At 45.8% G+C, this 23,173-nt stretch overlaps 2 protein-coding genes across 10 annotated transcripts in view; both read right to left on the bottom strand.

Annotated features, from left to right (window-relative positions):
* Positions 1-623, bottom strand: part of RGS3 (regulator of G protein signaling 3) — a 141,113-nt gene extending 140,490 nt beyond the window's left edge. The window contains exon 1 of the mRNA XM_058694424.1: positions 525-623. The gene's annotated coding sequence lies outside the window, so the exon portion shown is untranslated. The remainder of the gene's footprint in view (positions 1-524) is intronic.
* C12H9orf43 (chromosome 12 C9orf43 homolog) lies at positions 556-23,094 on the bottom strand. Of its 9 annotated transcripts, none has more exons than XM_058694441.1 (15): positions 22,418-22,873; positions 18,827-19,026; positions 18,576-18,726; positions 14,174-14,231; positions 13,191-13,291; positions 11,123-11,180; positions 10,191-10,360; positions 9,134-9,284; positions 8,087-8,177; positions 7,760-7,821; positions 7,470-7,557; positions 5,012-5,091; positions 4,073-4,130; positions 3,671-3,863; positions 556-662 (listed from the first exon to the last, which is right to left on the bottom strand). In XM_058694441.1, the coding sequence occupies exons 2-14, from the start codon at positions 18,975-18,977 to the stop codon at positions 3,679-3,681; spliced, it is 1,404 nt and encodes a 467-aa protein (XP_058550424.1). In that variant the 5' UTR covers positions 18,978-19,026; positions 22,418-22,873; the 3' UTR covers positions 556-662; positions 3,671-3,678. The 9 variants fall into 9 exon arrangements, with proteins under 9 accessions (XP_058550424.1, XP_058550423.1, XP_058550421.1 ...); XM_058694440.1 differs by having other exon boundaries at positions 558-665; XM_058694438.1 differs by lacking the exon at positions 556-662 and adding an exon at positions 20,986-21,110 and having other exon boundaries at positions 3,388-3,863; positions 22,418-22,872.
* Positions 23,095-23,173: the final 79 nt, after the last annotated feature.

The raw sequence follows: 23,173 nt of genomic DNA on the forward strand, positions 1-23,173 counted from the left end.
CATTTGAATAAACAGATTTTTTTAAAGGGTCACTGCTACCATGGATGAAACCTTGACCCACTCCCATCAAAGGGAGCTTACTGTAATCCAAACACAATGAAGAACAGAGTCTGTTACCCCAGATACCAGGACCAACACCAAAACAAAAGACTAGCTGGTGCTATAAGGAGGGGAGTGTGGACACAGACCGTCTGAAGACTGTTTCACTGACTCTGCTTCTATGCACAGGTCAAACCGGGCCAGGTGTCATTGGAAAGTGTGCTCAGAAAACATGGTGACCCAAACAAAGTGGCCTACAGCTAGTAGGGATCACAAAGAACATAAAAAAGAAGAAAAGAGGCCAGAGACTACTTCCTTAGGAATTTAAGGCTACTAGGACAATATTCCAACTAGCTAAGTCTTAAGACCTCTTGTCTGTTTCAGTGCATAAAGCAATCCTAGCTAGAGCCTCCTGGCTGTTAGGTCGTAATTCTCCTGATTCTTATGGCCCAGATGGTGGGGAAATGGCAGTTGGCAACAGTTACCTGGATCCTCTTCCCTCAGAACATTGAGAGGTTGATGCAAAGCGTTGATGAGAGCTTCTTCCCCTCAGTCAATTCTTTTATACGTGGTCTCATTCTTCCTTTCTGATTAAAGACGGCTTCTGATCAAAGCCCCAGGCTCTGCTGTGTGTTAAAGAGAGGGAATCAGAGACGCATCAGAGTCCAGTGGATGAGAGGAGCGAGGACCCAGGTTCTAAGCCCAGCCCCCATCACCTGGTGGCCTTTGATTTCTGGCAAATTACTTACCCTCTCCTGCAAGGCCCCCAGGTACTGTGACGAGGGTTGTGGACCAACTCTCGGGGTGCCGATCATACTGTAATCATTGTAGATTTGTACACTCGTTGAGATAACTTTTCAACAGATGGTAGTAAAGTGTCATAAAGGGTGCATTTTTTTTTTTTTCCTAATTCACTAAGGCCTCAAATGGGTTATCATCAGCCCTGGATTCTGAGCCTGTTTTCTAGTCTGTAAAATGGACACAATCCACATCTATCTATAGAGTTGGCCAGAGAACTAACAAAAACGGTGGGTATACACTGCCTTGAAAAGCCCTAAATTCTGTTTGTGATTTGAGGGATAGGTAGAACAAAGGAGAAACAGTTTTCAGCCTGCAAATGGTTTTCTTCCCTTTGAAAATAGAAGCAAAAGCCAGTGTTCAAATAGCAAACATTTTCTCACTCAAAATGTCATGATTCGAGAGGGAACTCTGTACCCATCAACAAATCTGAAAAGAATGTGCCAACTGCAGTGAGTGGCTTTACGAAGTAGTTGAACTGGTAATAAAGTAACTAGAATTTCTCTTCTGAGTCTTCAGATAAAATGAGCAAGTGAGAGCAAAGCCCTGCCCCATCCTCAGCCACACTACTGGCCACTGGGAGTCAGGTTTGCTCGTGTGGACAGGTCTGAGGGGAGACTAAGGAATTGAAAAAATGTGTACATTTTTAAGTTAGCCCACAGAAGTCATTCTGCAATGTAACATATGTTTGGGAAATAATTATCTTCAGAAAACAGCCCACATAACGCCTCTTGGATTCCTCTCACTATGAAGATTCAGCTAAGTATAGATCAGTCTAGTAACACAAATGGTGTCATAGAATTTTGATTTGGCTTAGAAGAGAGGAATGGGTAGGCAGCAGTTTTAGCTGTCTAATTTGGTCTGTTTTGAGACAAATGTTAAAAAAGAGTTGAACATTTAATCTGCCTTTCTTTGTACAAACTGTACTTAGGGGAACCAAATAATTGATGAGGGATAAGTTTCTCTTGCAGAAAGATGTCAGACCCAGTCCTGAATTCCCCCTTCTGGCATAACAGCGTGAGATGCTCCGCAGAGTGCTGTCCAGTGAAACTGGTGAAAATAATTTTTTTAAAAAAATGATTATGTCGGGGCGCCAGGGTGGCTCAGTTGGTTGAGCGTCTGACTTCAGCTCAGGTCACGATCTCACGGTCCGTGAGTTCGAGCCCCGCGTCGGGCTCTGTGCTGACTGCTCAGAGCCTGGAGCCTGTTTCGGATTCTGTGTCTCCCTCTCTCTCTGACCCTCCCCCATTCATGCTCTGTCTCTCTCTGTCTCAAAAATAAATAAACGTTAAAAAAAAATTTTTTTTAAATGATTATGTCTCTGAAAATGGCCTTAGCAGCATACAGCACATGAAGAAACATTTGTTCAAGAAAATCCACAAAATCTCAGTAAGAACAGTCTATGCTGTGTGACCCTAGAGCCATGCCCCACCCCAACTTCAGTGAGACAGAAACCACTCCAGACTGCTGCAGCCCATGGACACAGGCCTCCCTCCCCCGGCCCCAAGACAGAGGGCTCTCTCCCCAAGAGGAACAAAATGTCATTGTTTCTCATCCTGCCCCCAGCTACTGGTGGCTGAAGTTAAGTGCTAGTGAGTACCAACAATAGTGGGGGCTCTCTTCTTCCACCTAGCTCCCCCTTATGGGAAGGAGACTTGACCCTGGGTGCAGAGCTGGTGAGAATAATGGATTCCAGCTACCCTTGCCCCAGCTCATGGCCCAGGGTAAAGGCCTTCACTGCCCATATCTAACACACTGGGTACATGAGAGTTCCATTATATCATTCTCTTTGCTTCTAGGTAATCTTGAAATTTTCCTATATTAAGAACTTGAGGGGCACCTGGGTGGCTCAGTCGGTTAAGCGTCCGACTTCAGCTCAGGTCATGATCTCGCAGTCCATGAGTTCGAGTCCCACGTCGGGCTCTGTGCTGACAGCTCAGAGTCTGGAGCCTGTTTCAGATTCTGTGTCTCCCTCTCTCTGACCCTCCCCCATTCATGCTCTCTCTGTCTCAAAAATAAATAAATGTTAAAAAAAATAAAAAAAAAACAACTTGAAGGACAAAAACGTGAAGAAAAAAAAAATCCTTCCAAAGACCAAATTCAAGGTCCCCTGAGACTCTGAAATTCTGAGTCTTTACAAGTATCACTGAAACATTCCTACAGACTCAATAATTTAGAAACTAGACCTTTATAGACTCTTTCAGGTTAATATGAAAATGATTATTGGGTGCCATCTCTAAAAGAAACCACTTCCAGAGAATGAGAGGAAAAGCTGGGAACACAGTAGGGTGTCTCACGGGCCAAATTCATCTTCCCTTTTTTTCTTTTTTTAAAGTAATCTCTATGCCCAACGTGAGGCTCGAACTCACGATCCCAAGATCAAGAGTCACACACTCTGCCGACTGAGCTTGCCAGGAGTCCCAAAATTCATCTTCCTTTAACTGGAAACCTTTCAGAGCTTCAGAGGGGAGATAAAAGTGACCCAGAAAACAGATGAGCAGAAACATGTCTCCCCTCCTCCCAGAAACAGAATGAGTCTTTTGCTTAAGCAGCAGTTGTGTTTAATCACTAAAATTATTCTGTTCCTAATGAAAGAGAAACAATCTAAGTTTAAAAAGGATGAGGCTTTTTCTCCTCAATTATTTTAGAGGCAAGGAGAAGTGAACGAAAAAAGCAGAATCTCTATGGTCAGGCCCCGGTAAAGCCTCCAGGGAGCAGAAGTCCCCTCTGCTTTCTGCCCTTATGTCCAAGGTCACTGTCCTCAGGATTCCAAGCATTCTGCTCTGGAGTAAGACTGCCCTGCAGAGTCTTGAAATACTCTCCACTCTCTGACCTGGAGAGCTAGTTCTCCTCATCCTCATCGTCAGTGGCCTGAAGAATCCTCAGTAGTTTGAGCTCAGGGTTCCACCTTGTTCTAGATGTACCATCTGAAAGGTCCTCTGGGCTCCTCTCTTGGGATTCCAGCACAGCGTCCTCCTGAGTGCTGATGTCCTTGTTAGAGGGTTTGGTCTTAGATAATTCAGGATCTGAAAGAAGACCCAGCCATTAGCTGCACCCGCAGCCCTCTCCCAACTGTGCCAAATGCAGGACAGAAAAGGAAGGGCTGCGTGTCATTAGGACCCTTCTGAGGGATGAGGACTATGGCTTCCAGGGAGGTGAACCATCCTTGTCAACAGGAGTTCAGCTCTCCCGGGCCTAAATGACTTACTAAGCTTCCTCCACCCTAGGAACTTACCATCCTTACTGGGGAAGAAATCCAGATAATTCTTCATCTGTGGTCTCTCTGTGGAATCCTGAAATTCATTAGAGTAAGTGTAAGGAAACTTGAATCAAGACTTTAGGAAAGTAAGGGTTTTTCTAAAAGATGCTTTTCTTGGAAAAATTAGCATCTAAGACAGGACAAAATGCCACCTCCTGAGACTAAAGAGAGAAGCGTGTATCACACACTCTTTGCCCTCTAGACTGACCAGATGAAGCCAGAACCCACTTTTCTCCATTCCCACCTGTCAGCTTAGGGTGCACTGCCTCCAAAGGTGGCTCCCAACAATTCCTCCAATTCCTCCATGCACATGCTGCCCCTCCCACCAAGAGACGGAGTACGTTTTCTCTCCCCTTGAATCTGGGCTGGGCTTGTGATTTTGTGACTAGTAAAATATGGAAGAAGTGACATTGCTCCAGTTTCAGCCCCATCTCTTAAGAACATGCTTTCATGAGGGGCGCCTGGGCGGCTCAGTCGGTTAAGCATCTGAGCTCAGGTCATGATCTCAATAGCACATCGGGCTCTGTGCTATTAGCTTGGAGCCTGGAGTTTGCTTTGGATTCCGTGTCTCCTGCTTTCTCTGCCCCTTTCCCCGCTCACACTCTGTCTCTTCCTCTCTCTCTCTCTTTCTCTCGAAAATAAACATTAAGAAAAAATTTTTTAAAAGAAGCCCAAACAAGCCACGGAGAGGCCTCACAGAAGAGAACCAAGGCAATTTGGCCAACAGTCCCACCCCAGCCACTGGCTGAAAGCAACTGTGTTGAATGACATCAAGCAACACCAGAAAAATCATCCAGTCAACCCTCAAAATCACGAGAGATGATCAACCACTGCAGTTCCGGCTTTTAGGTGGTCTGTTCTACAAGAATAGATAACAGAAACAGGGCCCTGGCAGAACAGCTCCCATACTCTTACCTGCTTCAAGGTGAGTCCTTCTAACTTCATCCACTGTGGCTGCTTTTGGTCACTTTTCCAACCCAACAGAGTTCTGTGACCTAGTGATCACAAAGCCAATTCAGTTCTCTGCTTATTGGTATTTCACATCCCATTGTTGGGCTTCTAGGTGACCCCTAGTCTATAAGTCCCTACCCCGTCTAGGGTAAGACAGGTTAGAGGAGGTGGAAGGGAGTTCGGCCTCCGAGTTCTACCTGTGAATCTGTTCACCTGGGACTGTGACCACATCTACTACAGAATTAGAGATCGGGGAGCCTGGGTGGCTCAATCGGTTAAGCGTCCGACTCCAGATCAGGTCATGATGTCACGGTTTGGTCTGTGAGTTTGAGGCCCGCACCAGGCTCTGGGTTGATGGCACAGAGCCTGGAGCCTGCTTCAGATTCTGTGTCTCCCTATCTCTCTTTGCCCATCCCCCAATCACACTCTGTCTGTCTCTCAAAAATAAATGAATGTTGAAAGAAAAAACTTTTTAAAAAGAACTAGAGATTAAGTTCAAGTGTATGCTCAATGAATTAGAGTTCCTCCAAGAAACCTAAGGGGCAGGTATCTGCACATCTTAGCAGCGAAAGAAGCCCTCACCCTAGGTTTTCAGTTTACGAATACTCCTCTTACCTTGTGGTACCAACCCTAATGTCTCCGTATTCACTTCCAAAAATGGAACCCCTCCCTTCCAAAAGCTCTAGTTCTAGGATTCTTCTGCGTCGGTCGTTTCCCCATCTAGTCCCTGAATGCATCCGCCCTTTCCTTTCTCAATTCCCTTCCTCTAAATGAACATCTTCCAAGCTGCCACCAGAGATGTTATGCTAAAAGGCAAAGCCAAACAAGAGACTCCCTTGCTTAACACTTCTGTTGGCTCCCTACCAGCACTGGTTCTCACCCTAGCTGCACACTGGGAGTACTGGGGGTTCCATTTACTGAGGCCCAGGTTCCAACACCAGAACTCCTGATTTAATAGGTCTGTGGTGCATCCTGGGTATTTGAGATTTAAAAGCCCCTCAGCTGATTTCAGCGAGCAGTCAAGGGGGAGCACCACGACCTGGAGCAAAGGTCAAACACCTCAGCAGGCTACACAAGCTCCCACCTACCTCTTCAGCCCAACATTTCATCACTCTCTCTCAAATAACCGACAGCTACAATGGACTGCTGTGTTCCCTGAGTAGCCACACTCCTCCAAGATGCCTCTGCTAAAGCTATTCCCACTTCTGGGAATTCTCTTTCATGTCAGTAAAACGCTCACACATTCAAGATCCAACGCAAAAATCAACTCTTCCATAAACCTTTCTCAACCCGGTGAGGACAGGCCACTGCTCTAAAAACAGGAGCACCTGGGTGGCTCAGGTCTTGATTTCAGGGTTGTGAGTTCAAGCCCCACACTGGGCTCCATGCTGGGTGTGAAGCCTACTTAAAAAAAAAAAAGGGGGGGGGAGCACCCAATCACCTATTGGAGGCATCAGGAAGAGGAACGAAAAGCACTTAAATGAATTCAGGGCAGTGCTGATCACCCCAGATGAGGAGCTAACCTTGGACCAGTCAGCCCCACCCTGGGCAACAGCCCTAGCTCTGTCTACATCCCACATGAAGGTCAGGAAGCTTCCTAGAAATTCAGGTCACAGGCCACTGTTGGCATCTGAGAGCTCAATGGGATGGGAAATAAACCGAGAGAGAGAAGCATTCTTCTCAGGAAACAGCTCTCCTGACCCTCCCACTGCCCCAGGGCTGGAGAGCAAATTCTGATGCTGAAACGATCAGCAATGTCCAGTCTTAATAGGGCACTAAGAATCTTCTAAGGTTTCAGGGCATTCTTTCTCCCTTCTGTTCTTTCTTTCTTTTTTCTGCACTCAAACTGAGCAATGTCAGAGAGACCGGGTAAGTATATCCTTCAGCTCAGACACGTGATAAGGACTCCAAAAGGGGGGGAAATATCTCTTCTTGCATCCAGCATGAACACCAGAGGGAAAGAATCTCCTATCAAGATCGGCTACTTGCCTCCTACAGGGGACTAGATAGTATGATCTCAACCCAAGCCTCCAGGAACTAACGTGTAGCTGGGAAGTGGCCCTGGATTCTGCTTCTTTAGAACTCTCTGGGGGCTAATCAGGGGCCCTGGCTCTTTCCTGCCTCCTTGCTTGCTCTTCATCCTCAAATCACTCTGTCTTTTCTAAAGACATGAGGAAAGATGCCTCTGACTCATGCTCATGGTCATCTCTCAAATGCCCACATGAAAAAGACACCTGGCCCAGCTTGCTTCCTTAGTAAACGTTTGATGGAAGGATGATGTATGGTAGCCCGGCCAAAACGTTCCAAGAAGAATTCCGAATGCCCGACAAAGGCAGGTCCCAAGATGACGGACAAGTTCAGTTCTTCCTGCCCTCGGCTACGTCCTGAGATTCTGTCCCTCCCAAACCCACATTCTCCTTACCATGGCGTGGGCCATTAACCATGGCACCTGAACGTTTATGCAAAATGTTCGGGCTCCCTGGATCGCTCTTGGGTTTCTTTTTAGCCTCCTGAAACCCACATGAGGAGGAACTGAATTAGGACCTTCGGAAGTGAAGAAAACATTTCAGAAAGAGTCTAAAAGAAGGAAGTCAATATCTGCAACCGGACAGAGAACAGGGAGGTGGACACCTCATACATCCCTTCCTGTTCCAGGCTGCACCCCTGCCCCAGACCCAGCCAGTCCTAGGGCGCCCCTCACTGCCCCTCTACCTGTCTCTTAGGTGGTGTTTTCACCAGCCTCTGCTGCTGCTGCTGCTGCTGCTGCTTGTGACCTGGTGACCAGAGCACCGGCTCAGTCCTCTTCTCCCTGACAGCTCCCACCCGCCCCTGGGCTGCTTGCTCTGCCCTGCTCCACAATGGCGACAACCCCTTTGTCAGAACCAAGCCATTGGGCGGGGGGGTGCGGGGAAGAGGGCTGCTTTCTGAAACTGCAGTTTCCTGAGTTCTACATGTGATCCTGTATGACTCTGGCCACAAACATAACAAAATTGGGACCAAGATCAAGTATAAGCACTGTGGGCTGAGGGGGAACAGTACCTGAGGATCTGACAGCACCAGAAAATCTACCTTCTGTGTTCAGGTTAGAACACAATTTCTTCAAATGTTCAGGATATCTCAGTGCTGGTCTCTGGAGAGAAAAAGAAGGAAAAGACGAAAAAGAAGAAAAGGAAGAGAGGAGGAGGAGGAGGAGGAGGAAGTAGAGGAGGAGAAGGAGGAGAAGGAGGAGAAAGAGAAGGAAGAGGAGGAGAAGAAGGAGTCATAGGAGAAGGAGAAGGGGGAGGAGGAGAGGGAGAGAGGGGAGAAGGAGAAGGAGGAAAAGGAGAAGGAGGAGGAGAAGGAGGAGAGGGAGGAGGTGAAGGGGGAGGAGGAGAAGGAGGAGAAAGAGAAGAAGGGGGAGGAAGAGAAGGAGAAGAAGGAGAAGGAGGAAAAGGAGAAGAAGGAGGAGAAGGAGGAGGAGAAGGGGGAGGAGAAGGGGGAGAAGAAAGAGAAGGGGGAAGGAGGAGGGGAGGAGGAGAAGGAGGAGAAGAAGGGGGAGGAGGAGGAGGAGAAGGGGGAGGAGGAGAAGGAGAAGAGGGAGGAGGAGAAAGAGGAGGAAAAGGGGAGGAGGAGGAGGGGAAAGAGGAGGGGAAGGAGGAGATGGAGAAGGAGGAGAAGGGGGAAGGAGGAGCAGAAGGAAGAGGGGAAGGAGGAGGGGCGGGAGGAGAGGACGGGGAAGGGGAAAAGGAAGAAGAGAAGCTCTACTGAAGTTCTTTCCTTTTCCCAAAATGTATCCCTCAAATGCAGGTACCCATCTAGCCAACGAGCACTTTTTGAGAACCCAGTGCGGGCAACATCATACCAGGAGCTATGGAGACAGGAAACGGTGCGGAAGTGCAGAAGACACAGAGAATGTTGCTGTCCTCAAGCCCCTCTCCATACACCATACATTTGCTTTCACTACATACAGCCCAGCCCTTCTATGGGGCTTGGGTCCAGCATGGAAGGAGAGAGAGAAAGAATAGAAAGTCGCCTCCTCCAGCCTTGGAAAGTAATGAGTTGGGATTTGCATCTAGACATCCCTCTCCGAGGCCCCCTGGCTCTTACCTGCAGGGCGAGGCGGTGCACAGATAAAAACATCTTTGCAGAAATGGCACTGTCAGGTCGGCTCTTCTCCAGGGCAAGTTTCTTCTTCATCATGGCCAATTGTGTCTTCATCTCCAGAGAAGGCCTGGTTTTCCCTTCATCAGGCAAAAGGCTGAAGGGGACAGAGACAGCCAGACAGTCAGCGACAGTTCTTCCTGGAGAGTGTGGCTGAGGAAAAAGAGACGAAAAGGGCTACAAATCTGAATACATTTTCCACTTTGGGCCTGAAAAGACCTGTACCAACAGGTGTTTTCAGCTCCCTGAGGACAGGCATTCTTACCCCCATTTTGCAAATAAGGGAATGAAATGTAAGATGCGAGTTAAATTACCACAATGCACAAAACCAGGAAGTTTCAAGGCAAAATCCAAAGGTTGTCTCACTCCAAACCACATTTCCCTTCTGCCTCCCACTTACCCATAACTCATCTACAGAAAGAAGAGAGTGGGGGGCGACTGGCTGGCTCAGTCCACGGAGCAGGCAACTCTTGATCTACGGGTCATGAGTTCAAGCCCCACATTGGGCATAGAGCTTACTTTAAACACAAAAAGGGGGGGGGGCGTCTGGGGGGCTCAATCGGTTAAGCGTCCGACTTCGGCTCAGGTCACGATCTCACGGTTTGTGAGTTCAAGCCCCACATCGGGCTCTGTGCTGACAGCTCAGGGCCTGGAGCTTGATTCAGATTTTGTCTCCCCCTCTTTCTCTGCCCCTCCCCCACTCACACTCTGTCTCTCTCAAAAGTAAATAAACATTAAAAAAAGTTTTTTTAAGTCAGAAGAGAGTAACAGTTCTCGTGGAGGTTCAAGTGAGAGAATATACATAATGTGCTTATTTATTTAGCACAGGGCCTGGCAAGTGTAAGTACTTGGTAAATGGTGGCACACTGGTAAGTCTAAGAACTCACTGCACAAGTAAGAGGACAGTTTTGTCCCTACTCAGAATAAGCAGGCTACTAGCCCCTTCTCTGCTTCAGAGAAGAGCAGGTGCTCTGGCTCTACCACAGGCTCACAGGACACTCACTTCTTCAACAGATCCTGAGGTAATGGTTCCAAGTCAAATTGGTTCCAGAAAGGTATGGACTCTGAAGTTAGTTGCTCAAAACTGTGTACTGGCAAGGGGGGAGGCACATTCATCCCTGGAGGTCCCAGCTGCGTTTCTGTTTTCTGCTTTCTATAGAGAAAATGGTCTTTCTAGAAAAGCAACAGCGAAGACAAAGCACTCCTTTCAGAGCCACTCCTTCCCATGAACATCCCAGCCTCCCAGACACAACCCTGGCAAGCCAAACCCCTGGTCTCCAGACCCACTCCAGCAGCACCCTCCTCTGCACTGTGAGGGCCACCACATTTTCGCTCCCTGGCTCCCCATCCTATTGCTGAATTCAGATCATACAGGGACTAGTTGTTTCGTTTTCCCAAAAGGTTATTAATTCATTCACTGAGAAAACTGAACAAGTATTTGTTGGCCAGTGATGTGCCAGGCACAGGGCTGGGGCTGGGGATTCAGCAGTGAACAACATGGAGCAAGAGATACTCTCCCAGATAGAGGAATCTTCCCGCTCTGTGACTTACTCAGGGTTACACTTACTCATAAGGGGTGGCATGAGAATGAGAAACTCAAGTCCATTATAACCCCTAGTCCACTGAAGTTCTCTTTTTGTCACACTGGGAATTTGTCTTTAATCGGCCAAAAATTCCCCCTGAATACCCAACACTTCCTCCTAACTTCTCTTCAAGATACTCTTCACCCTCCTACAGGGAGGAGGTAGAGAAGAGAGTCTCAGAATAGAAAATGCTTTGGTAATTATTCCTTAAGAGGGGTTTTCTTTTGCAGATTCTGTTCATTTAAAAAGAACGGAGAAAGGGGGAATGTAGATGAAAGGAAAAATGAGATAAAATAACCAAAACTCTGTACAGAGTAATATCATAAAGGTTTGACCAAAACCTCAAACTTACAGCTACACAGTTCATTCTGCCATCCTGGATGGAGACAATGCACTTCTTCTCAGCTGGTCTTGAAACAAGAAAAACCACAACTTATTCCCAGCCATCTTAAACAGAAGCACCACGGGTATTTGTGAATGGTGACCATGAAGATTTCCATCCTCTATTCAGTACTCAAAGATGGCTGGCTAGAAGTCCAAAGGGACCAACTACCCAGAAGCTGCTAAAATCAAGACCTAACCTTACATCTAAATTAGGTTCCCTACCATTCTCTCATATGGTCCCGTTATTTGATTTCATAGCATTAATCTAAATGAGTAAGTATACACTTAGGTGTGGTGATGTGTGTAAGGTCTGAATCCCCCACCACCACCCTAAGACTGTAGGAGGTCAAGGACCAAAGTCAATTTGGTTTTTCACTGAATTCTCACTGCTCACCATAGAGGAGATGCTCAAGTATTTTTTTTATACTGTCATCTTCCTCCTCCTTGCCTGGAATGTGGATATGATGGCTGGAGCTCTAGCAGTCAACTTAGACCTTAAAAGCCCCCATGAAACACCTTGAGAAAATGAAACCCATGGGCTAAGGATGATGACCAGAGAGCCAAAAGGAGCTCTGGTTTCTGATTACCTCATGGAGTTGACATACCAGCCCTGGCCCACCCACAACTGGGCTTTTTTTTTTTTTTTTTACATAAAAGGAAGTAAACCCTTAGGGGCTTTTTGTTTACATCACACACACACACACACACACACACACACACACACTCACATACCCACACACACACACTCACATACCCACACACACACAAATGCATATAATGCAGAATCACTGACAGGAACTTTTTTCTAAATTTTTTTTAATGTTTTTATTTATTTTTGAGACAGAGAGACAGAGCATGAGCAGGGGAGGGGCAGGGAGAGGGGGAGACACAGAATCCAAAGCAGGCTCCAGGCTCTGAGCTGTCAGCACAGAGCCCGACGCAGGGCTCGAACTCACAGACTGTAAGATCATGACCTGAGCTGAAGTCAGACGCTTAACTGACTGAGCCACCCAAGCGCCCCTCTGATAGGATCATTAAAAAACAAAACAAAACAAAACAAAAACAAACAATGAGGGGCTCTTGGGTAGCTCAATTGATTAAGCATCTGACTCTTGATTTCAGCTCAGTCATGATCTCACAGTTCATGAATTCCAGCCTCGCGTCAGTCTGTCAGTTCCAGCCCCGCGTCTGCACTGTGAGTACAGAGCCTACTTAGGATTCTCTCTCTCTCTCTCTGTTCACGCTCTGTCTCTCTCTCTCTCTCTCTCTCTCTCTCTCTCTCAAAGATAATAAAATAAACATTAAAAAAATTAATAAATAAACTTTAAAAAAAAGGAAAGAGAATAAGATCCTTTTGTAGTTCAGGTGCTTCCCTCAAAATTTGTTACAACCTCAGCATAGTACCCATCTGATGTTAAAAAAAAAAAAAAGAAAAGTAATAAAATGAAATAAGATTCTTAAGTCACACCACATCTAAACAGTCACTTAACAAGGATCCGAAAGCCTCAGCACTCATGAAAGAAAACCCAAACACTGCCTTTCAATGTTATCGGCATTGCCAAGCCTTTGGGCCTTCACCAAATGATCCTTCTGCTTTGCACATAGGTTCTACCCACTATCCACTTTGTGCCACGGAGCCGGGACTTGGGGCTGAGACCAAACATTCACATGCTTCACTGAAAACGTTTCCACTAGCTGGGGACGACTAATAAAAAAAACTGATAGTCAGGAAGCATCTGTTTCTTAGACCCCACAAACACACTGGGCTCTATGTTGCATGCTATTTACGGCCATGATTTGATGTAGAGAAGCCCCCCCACACGAAGCACAAAGTGCATTAAATAGAACCCCAGTGGAGCAAGAAGCAAATACAAGAGACCATGACCTTCTTCTCTACGTGGCCTCCTGATGCTTGCACTGAGGTGGCTAAAAAGGAGATCACGTAAATGAGGCCTGCACAGGGCAGTGAGGGGTGGCGGGGGGGACTTGCAGAACACAAGAGTTGAAGGCCCCCATGTTCTAGACACAACACTCACCTCGCACGCTTCTCTGGTTGTTCTGGGATCCAGACGACAACCATATTTCTAACATCTTGAGAGTTGGGAACTCGTGTCTCATTCAGATTCAGCACTGAAAGCTAAGAGAAACACGTGAAGCCTACATATGGCTTGAAGGTAGCAGCTCCTGACGCATTCGGAACTGGCTTAAGAACCGAATTATCAGGCTAACCTAAAGGGGATGGTGGTGCAGATGACAAAAAGACATTTCTCACCCCTAAATCGTCTTTATAATGCTGCCTCACGAAACCAGACACCGGAATGGGTACTCTACACAAGTGAGCATGTTTAAGCGAAGAGTCCCCCTGCCTCCCTGTGACATTAGGGTAGCATTCCCTGAGCACTGACAGCACAGAACCTGCTTGGGATTCTCTCTCTCCCTCTCTCTCTGCCTCTCCTCTCCTCACACTCAGGTGCATGTGCTTGTGCTCTCCCTCTCTCTCAAAATAAATAAATTTTAAAAAGAGAATAAAATAGAATAGGACAAAAACTATCAAAGAACATCACTCATACTTAGGGTAAGGGTCGTTTTATGCTATTCTGTTGCAAAACGTATTTCTTACTGGAGGTCATAGTTAAAAAAGTTTGACAGTTATCAGAGTAGATGACCTAAAGGCCATTTTGGGTGTGACATTCCAGCATTTTAATTTCCCCGCACTATGAGATGCCAGGGTTTACTTTGTAGCTGAACATGCTCTGTGTAGGACACAGACAGGAAAGTCTTACCTATGCCAAACGGCCACAGATCAATCCCACTTGTGTCTGGGATTTCTGGAAACAGTATAGTATGTAAAGAAAGGCATTAGCAAGAGCCAGGCGTATACTAAGGGCCCAATATTAGTTAGTTATCACTGTCATCATTCAGATTCTAGTCATCCTCAATGTTAAATAACGACAAGTATTTTATCCCCACTAGTAAACAGAAAATGCTGAGGGAGTACCGTTTTAATTCTATGATTTACCTTAGGAGACCTGTCAGTATAGTGGGTGAAATCTTTGTCAGGTAGATCCTTCCGAGGCCTAAAAAATAAGAGTTTCCAAACATGACACAGAGACACGAACAACTTACTGGGACAACAGTCGGTGCTATGAGGAAAAGCCTTGTGCTCATCCACAGAACATCTCGGGGCTTAGTACTCACTGAGTGAATGTATGGTCTCCCCATTCCCTTAAGTTGTGCTTGCTTCTTTGTTCTAGAACAGCTCCCAAACACTGCACACCGCAAACACTTCACAACTGTTTGTTGCATCAAACTGAATTCAGAGCCTATGCCTCCCTCTTTCCAGCCACAGAGAGCTATGTCACCATCAATAAAAGTTGACTGAGTACCTTTGATGTAAACGTTCAAAGCATATTAAATAAGCAAAATGTGGTATTTCTGTACGATGGAATGTTTTTCAGCCTCAATAAGGAATGCAATTCTGACACACGCTCCAACACAGATGAATCTTGAAGCCATTATGCTAAGTGAAATAAATTAGATGCAAAAGGACAAATATCGTATGATTCCACTTATATAAGGTAGCTAGAGTAGGCGAATTCATACAGACAGAAAGTAGAATAGACATTAACAGGAGCTAGAGGGAGGAGGGAGTGGGGAGTTGCTGTTTAATGGGTACGGAGTTCACGTTTGAGATGATAAAAAAAATTCTACACATCATCAGGGAAATACAAATCAAAACCACAATGAGATACCACCTTACACCTGTCAGAATGGCTCACATTAACAACTCAGGCAACAACAGATGTTGGCGAGGATGTGGAGAAAGAGAATCTCTTTTGCATTGCTGGTGGAAATGCAAACTGGAGCAGCCACTCTGGAAAACAGTATGGAGGTTTCTCAAAAAACTAAAAACAGAACTACCCTACGACCCAGCATTTGCACTACTAGGCATTTATCCACGGGATAGAGGTGTCCTGTTTCAAAGGGACACATGCACCCCCATGTTTATAGCAGCACTAGCAACAATAGCCAGAGTAGGGAAAGAGCCCAAATGTCCATCGATGGATGAATCGATAAAGAAGATGTGGTATGTACATATATAATAGAGTATTCTGGCAACCAAAAAGAATGAAATCTTGCCATTTGCAACTACGTGGACAGAACTGGAGGGTATTATGCTAAGTGAAATTAGTCAGTCAGAGAAAGACAAAAATCATATGACTTCACTCATGTGAGGACTTTAAGAGACAGCACAGGGGCGCCTGGGTGGCTCAGTCGGTTGAGTGTCCGACTTCGGCTCAGGTCATGATCTTGCGGTCCGTGAGTTCGAGCCCCGCATCGGGCTCTGTGCTGACAGCTCAGAGCCTGGAGCCTGTTTCAGATTCTGTGTGTGTGTCTCTCTCTGACCCTCCCCTGTTCATGCTCTGTCTCTCTCTGTCTCAAAATTAATAAACGTTAAAAAAAAATTTTTTTTAAAGATTTTAAAAAAGACAAAACAGATGAACATAAAGGAAGGGAAACAAAAATAATATAGAAACAGGGAGGGGGACAAAATATAAGAGACTCTTAAATATGGAGAACAAACTGAGGGTTACAGGAGGGGTTGTGAGAGGGGAGGATGGGCTAAATGGGTAAGGGGCACTAAGGAATCTACTCCTGAAATCATTGTTGCACTATATGCTAATTTGGATGTAAATTTAAAAAAAAAAGTTCTAGGGGCGCCTGGGTGGCTCAGTCGGTTAAGCGTCCGACTTCAGCTCAGGTCATGATCTCACGGTCCGTGAGTTCGAGCCCCGCGTCAGGCTCTGGGCTGATGGCTCGGAGCCTGGAGCCTGCTTCCAATTCTGTGTCTCCCTCTCTCTCTGCCCCTCCCCCGTTCATGCTCTGTCTCTCTCTGTCTCAAAAATAAATAAACGTTAAAAAAAAATTAAAAAAAAAAAAAAGTTCTAGAAATGGATCGTGGTGATGGTTGCACAACACTGTGAATGAACTTAATGCTGCTGAACTGTACACTTAAAAACAATTAAAATGGTAAATTTAATGTAACACATATTTACCACAAAAAAATACTGTCCCCTTACATTTTCATATCACTTGCATTATATTTATTTGTTAAAACACATTAGGTGTACGAACGAATAAATATTCCAAGGAAGTATAAGATAAAGACCCAACTCCTGAGCCTGATCTATGTGATGTTGGCCACTGTTTGTTCTCCAGCTCCCTAGCCTCACCTCTGCCCACCCTCCCATTCCTGCTCTATGTTGCATACACAACGGACCCTTTTCCTCATACCTAAAGAACTTCCTCTTGCCTCCTGGCCTTTGGATATGCTATTTCTGTAGTCCAGAACACTTTTCACGTCCACCTCCCACCTGCAACGCCCCATTTCACCAGACTGTCCAAATTTCAGGGGTAGGCACAGGTACCACCTGCACAGAAGACAGTGCCCTGAGGAACCCTTCCTGTGTGCTTCCACGCACCCAGGGGTGCTGCTCTCGGCACTCTCGGCACACGGAACGGTTCTCCGCCTCCCCAGCTGGGCTGAAAGCCCTTTGGGGGTAAAGACTGTATCTTGCTGGGGGGTTTGGGTGGCTCCGTCAGTTGAGCGTCCAGCTTCGGCTCAGGTCATGATCTCGCGGTTCATGAATTCCAGCCCTGCATCAGCTCACTGGTGTCAGCACAGAGCCTGCTTCAGATCCTCTGTCCCTCTCTCTCTGCCCCTCCCTCCCTTTTCAAAAATAAAAGACTTAAAAAAAATACTGAATCTTGTTTACCACTGAATTCCCAGAGCCCAGCAAAGTGGCCCCCACTAAGATACATTTGTGAATTCAATGAGTGACGACATGAGTGACGTCATGGCCTTTGCCTCCATAGGCCCTGGCTGGGAGAAGCCATCTTCTTCCCGAGGTTCAAGTCCTAGAGAACCAGAAAGTAGTCCTACCCTTTTCCATATGGCATTTAGCCCACCAGAAGCCACCAAAGGTTGCTTACATCAAACAGGAGAAAACGAACCGGTACAAGGACTTCCAGGAGTGCCTTGACTCCAGGCCATAAGGTTTCAAATTTAACAAGTCTTAAGTTCTCCACAGACGTCTGTCCCTTCACTTCCCCTATCAGCAAGCAGTAACTGGGAGCCTAGATTCTGTGGGCGATTCAAAAGGAAACCATTGTTTCTGCCTTCAAGAGCTTACAAATAGTTTCATACCTAAAAATAAAAGACAAGAGAGAGAGCATGTATGGACACAGTTTTCTGATGACCTGCAGAGGCTGACAAGGTGCTCCCCGTGGTGGCCTGAATTGTGCCCACAAATTCTTACGTTGAATCCTGACCCTCAGTACCCCAGAATTTAAGTCCCTGAGTATTTGGAGAGAGGGTCTTTAAGGAAGTAATTAAGGCAAAGTGAGGTCATATTAGGCCTGTCTACAGGCCCTAATCCAATGACTGGTGCTCTTATTAAGAAAAGGAGGTAGGGGATTAAGAGTACACTTATCATGATGAGCACTGAGTAACGCACAGAATTGTTGAATCAGGATATTGTACACCTGAAACTAACATAATAATAATATTAACTATATTGGAGTTAAAATTAAGCACTTAATTAACAAAGAAGAAAAAGATATTGGGACAAAGACACACAGAAGAAAGATCATGTTAAGACATAGGCCACCTAGGGGCACCTGGGTGGCTCAGCCGGTTAGGTGTCTGACTTCAGCTCAGGTCATGGTCTCGCAGTTTGTGAGTTTGAGCCCTGCGTCAGGCTCTATGCTGACAGCTCAGAGCCTGAAGCCTGCTTCAGATTCTCTGTCTCCCTCTCTCTCTCTTCCCCTCTCCCCCTCATGCTCTGTCTCTCTCTCAAAAATAAATATTAAAAAAAATTTTTTTTAATAAAAAAAAAAAAAAAAGACATAGGCCACCTACAAGCCAAGGAGAAAGGGTTCAGAAGAAAACAACTCTACCAACACCTTATTCTCGGACTTCTAGCCTCTCGACTGTGAAAAAATATATTTGTGTTGTTTAAGCCACATAGCCTAGGGTATTTTGTTACAGTGACCCTAGCAAACTAATATAACCCTATTTTAACCAAGTCCTACAATAAAAATAAAGCTTTCCTTTTGTTTCCCACTGCCTATTCACCATTTCTCTAACTGAACTAGTGGCCTTTTTAAGTTAATTTATTTATTTTTGAGAGAGAGAGAGAGAGAGAGAGAGAGACCACCCGAGCTGGAGAGGGGCAGAGAAAGAGAGAGAGGGAGACACAGAATACGCAGCAAGCTCCAGGCTATGAGCCTGGAGCCACCCAGGCACCCTGAACTGGTGTTTTATTTCTAATTTAGCTTTCTCAGAGTCTATGGATCAAGGAAGTCACTCAGAATTTTGAGATAGGAGGCCCATAAGGGAAGACTCCATGATAATTTACCTGCCTTGAAATTTGGAGTCAAACTTTGAACCTTGACACAATAAAGAGGGAGCTTTGGTGAAGGTAAATCCTGATAAATGACCGTGAGCAAGTCTCTTGGCCCGGAAGCACGAATCTGAGATGTTTACAATGGTGAGCACTGGGGATTTGTCTAAGAAAAAAGACAAGAAAACATGTAAAATGTCAAAAGGGAGCCAAGCGAAAATAGTTCAAAGATCTTACAAGGAAGAAGCAGGGCTGACTAAATTCACCTTCATTATTCAGAGCTGTTTTGCAGGGAGGGCCCAGGATTCGAGGGTGGCCCCTCTCAACCCGGCGGATCGTTGCCCAGCACTGTGGATGCTGACAAACAGCCAACTTGCAGGTGGTTTCATCCCACTGGCTCTCATCTGGCAAGTCCATAGCTACAACTGGTTTAGGACAAAAGCCAATCGCACAGCTTTCCAGCCCTCTAGAGTAACAACAACCACATAATTAGAGCATATTATACATTAGCCGTGACATCCAGATCTTAATTTGGACTCAAAGCATAAAATATTTCTATTGAACCCATATACATAAGTGATGGTCATAGGATAATTAAGAATTGGGTAACAAGTGGGGCACCTGGGTAGCTCAGTTGGTCAAGCATCCAACTTGGGCTCAGGTCATGATCTCACAGCTTATGAGTTCGAGCCTCACATCAGGCTCTGTGCTGACAGCTCAAAGCCTGGAGCCTGCTTTAGATTCTGTGTCTCCCTCTCTCTCTGCCCCTCCCCTGCTTGCACTCTGTCTCTCTCTCTCTCTCAAAAATGAATAAATATTTTTTAAAAATTAGGTAACAAGCAACTCAGCCATTAAAAAGAATAAGGGGCACCTGGGTGGCTCAGTCAGTTACACATCCGACTCTTGATTTCAGCTCAGGTCATGATCTCACGGTTCCTGAGTTCGAGCCCTGCATCAGGCTCTGCACTGACAACACAAAGCCTGCTTAGGATTCTCTTGCTCCTTCTCTCTCTGCCCTTCCCCCACTTGCTCCCCACATTTTTAAAAAATGAATGAAATCTTGCCATTTGTAACAACATGGATGGATCTAGAGACTATAATGATGAGAGCTGAAAAAGTCAAAGATAAATACCATCTAATTTCACTTATATATGCAATTTAAGAAACAAAACAAACGGACAAAGAAAAAAAAAGACACAAACCAAAAAAGAGACTCTTCACTGTAGACAACAAACTGATGGTTATCAGAAGGGAGGTGGGGGGTGGGGGAAGGGTGAGATAGGTAAAAGGGACTAAGAGTATATTGTGATAAGCACTGAGAAATGTATACAATTGTTGAATCACCATATTGTACACCTGAAACTAATATAACTCTGCATGTTAAGTATTTTAGAATTAACATTTTTTAAAAAGAAGCCTGGCGGGGCACCTGGGTGGCTCGGTCAGTTAGGCGTCCGACTTCGGCTCAGGTCACGATCTCGTGGTCCGTGAGTTCGAGCCCCGCATCAGGCTCTGGGCTGATGGCTCAGAGCCTGGAGCCTGCCTCCGATTCTGTGTCTCCCTCTCTCTCTGCCCCTCCCCTGTTCATGCTCTGTCTCTCTCTGTCTCAAAAATAAATAAACGTTAAAAATAATAATAATAATAATAATAAAAATAAATAAATAAATAAAAATAAAAAGAAGCCTGGCTAACAAGCAAGTATGAAAACGGCTCAGCATGAAATGGAGGGGGCTAGAGTTTTTGGAGCCAACTAACTTCACGTCTCCTACTTGGCCATTTAGTAGCTGAGTGACTTGGCACTTAAGCAATCTGAGCTTCAGGTTCTTTATCTGTAAAATGAGGATAAGCCTATTTCACAGAGTCATTATAAAAATTAGTTAATGGATATGAAAAGATCTGGTGGGGCACCTGGGTAGCTCAGTAGGTTTAGCATCCAGCTTGAGGTCAGGTCATGATCTCATGGTTTGTGAGTTCGAGCCCCACATCGGGCTCTCTGCTGTCAGCAAAGAGCCTGCTTCGGATCCTGTCTCTCTCTCTCTCTCTCTCTCTCTCTCTCTCTCTCTGCCCCCACCCTGCTCACTCTCTTTCTCTCAAAAATAAAAAAATATTTAAAGATAAAAAAATAAAAGGTCTTATAAGGAAGAAGCGAGGCTGACTAAACTCATCTTATTTAGAGCTGTTTTGTATTTAAGAAAAATAAATTTGAAAAAAGCATGGAGTTCAAAATTAAATATTAGCATCCTTTCCTTTTCCCCTTCATTAATCATTAGGGAGAAGACACCACCATCTCCAAAAAGCCTTATCAAATTAGAACTAAGGCAGTCACAGAAGTGCTTGACATGCCTTCAGATGACTTGAACCTTTGGAAAACGTGCTTCATTTTTCAGGATGCTCCAATTCTCAAACAGGCAACGAAAATACCCACCAGAAATGAGTGGGTTTACTCAAACATCAAGACAGTAGGCTTGCAGTCACATCAGAGGCCTCTGGCTTTTCATTTACTGGTTGTATGGTCCTAGGCAAGTGACTTCACCTCCCTCAGCTTGCTTCCTCATATAAAGAGGGGATGGGAAATCTCAAAGTAGAATTGAAGAGCATTAAAGGAAATGTACTTTTATGTATCATATACAATAGGGGCTCGATGAGTAGTATCATCTTTCTCTCTCCGGAAATATTTTAGGCAATCACTACCACGTGATCCCTGATAACTTTTCAAAGACAGTATCAATTTCTTCTTCTTTTTATTCAACGCATTTATTGACTGCCAAATATGTGACGGGACCTGTTACAGGCATAGAGAACAGTAATGAACAAAATAAGTCTCTGTTCTGGGGCGCCTGGGTAGCTCAGGGGGTTAAGCTTCCGACTTCGGCTCAGGTCACGATCTCATGGTCTGTGAGTTTGAGCCCCACGTCGGGCTCTGTGCTGACAGCTCAGAGCCTGGAACCTGTTTCGGATTCTGTGTCTCCCTCTCTCTCTCTGCTCCTCCCCCATTCATGCTCTGTCTCTCTCTGTCTCAAAAATAAATAAACATTAAAAAAAAAAAAAAAAACAGCATTTCAAAATAAGTCCCTGTTCTGAAGAGCCTATAAATTAGACCAAAGATAGTGACCTATTGGCATGGGATCACACCTGTCCCATGACTTGTTTTGTCTGGTCTGCACTTTGAGCCATTTTTTTAAAATGGAAATAGTCCACAATGTTCAGATTTCTGGTTCCTCTTAAAGATCAAAATACTTGACAACACGGTGGTCCCAATTCTGACTAGATAGCAATTGGATGGAGCTAAGCATCTCCTGGTAGCTTTAAACCAGACCTACTGTTCTATCCAGATGGAGAGGTCAGCCACCAAACCCTATAATCTCTAACCAATGCTACTTCCGTTGCCCTTTATCATTGCAGTTGCTCTTGTTTTTCTCATGATAAGGAAGTCATCTCCACACTCATGTCTCTGTCAAAAGCCGGAAAATTGGGATGCCTGGCTGGCTCAGTCGGTAGAACATGCGACTCTCCATCTCCCGTCCTAAGCCTGAGCCCTAGGTTGTTGCTTGTAGCGATTATTCAAAATAAATATATATATATTTTAAAGCAGGATCATTAAGGGTGACGTGAGAGCATGTTTCAAGGGAAAAAACAAAACATTGGTGCTCAGTGGGAACGAGGACAGTTTCTACGTACATGAAAATGATACAACTTAGAAACCACTGCAAAACCATGGTAATGTTTTTGACTGGGAAAGATGTATGATCCTCAATCCAATGAACTAAAAAATAAATACAATTTTAACAGGGTTTGGTTTTGAATGGAAGGCACTGTCGCGTTATTCTTACACCGGCTGCTTACTGCCCTTTCGTTACCTGACAAGCCCGAACTGAGGTCCGAGGTCTAGTCATGCCCATTTCTATGTCGCCAGCGTTAGGTCTGTAACTGGCAAAGAAGTCTGCGTTCAACAATTCTAGGCGACAAACATCCTTAATGCGATTACAAAGTTGGGAGGGGTGAAAAGATTAAAGATGGACATCAGGTCCCGTAGAATCGAAAAAAGATACCCGCTTCGTTCCGCAAAAGGGAAGTGGGAAAGTCTGGCCTCGGAAGGCCGCGCTACCAAAAGCCACGCCAAACTGTCGGGACGCCGTAGCGCATTCCGAAAACCGGTCCCCTCCAGAGACCGGGTGGAAGAGGCGGGGCCCCGCCCTCCAGGCCCCGCCTTCCGTTGGAAGAGGAGCCCCGCCCCGTCCGCTCGGTCCTAGCCTCGGTCTCCCACTCTAGCCGCCAGGCAGCGCCGTTGCCAGGCAGCGGCACAGAGCACTGTGGGAAAGGGACGGAAGCTCCAGTGAGCCATACTTGATCCGATGAGAAGGCTCCAGATGTGGTGGCGGTGTGAAGCAGAGAAACGAGCATGGGAAGGGACACTGAGTCCCCGTGGGGTCGGACAGAAGCCCGGGCGGGCCAAAACCGTAGCGGCGGGGAAAGTTCGGATCCTTGGACGACTCGAGGCGGAGGCGGAGGCGGGGCTGAGTGAGGAGGGAGGCTATGGCGCGCGGGGCACTGTGGGACACCGTGTGGGCAACGTGGGGCGGGACGGAAGCCTCTTTGGGTCAGACTGCGGGGAC

This window comes from Neofelis nebulosa, chromosome 12 (assembly GCF_028018385.1).
Source record: "Neofelis nebulosa isolate mNeoNeb1 chromosome 12, mNeoNeb1.pri, whole genome shotgun sequence".
Classification (NCBI taxonomy): Eukaryota; Metazoa; Chordata; class Mammalia; order Carnivora; family Felidae; genus Neofelis; species Neofelis nebulosa.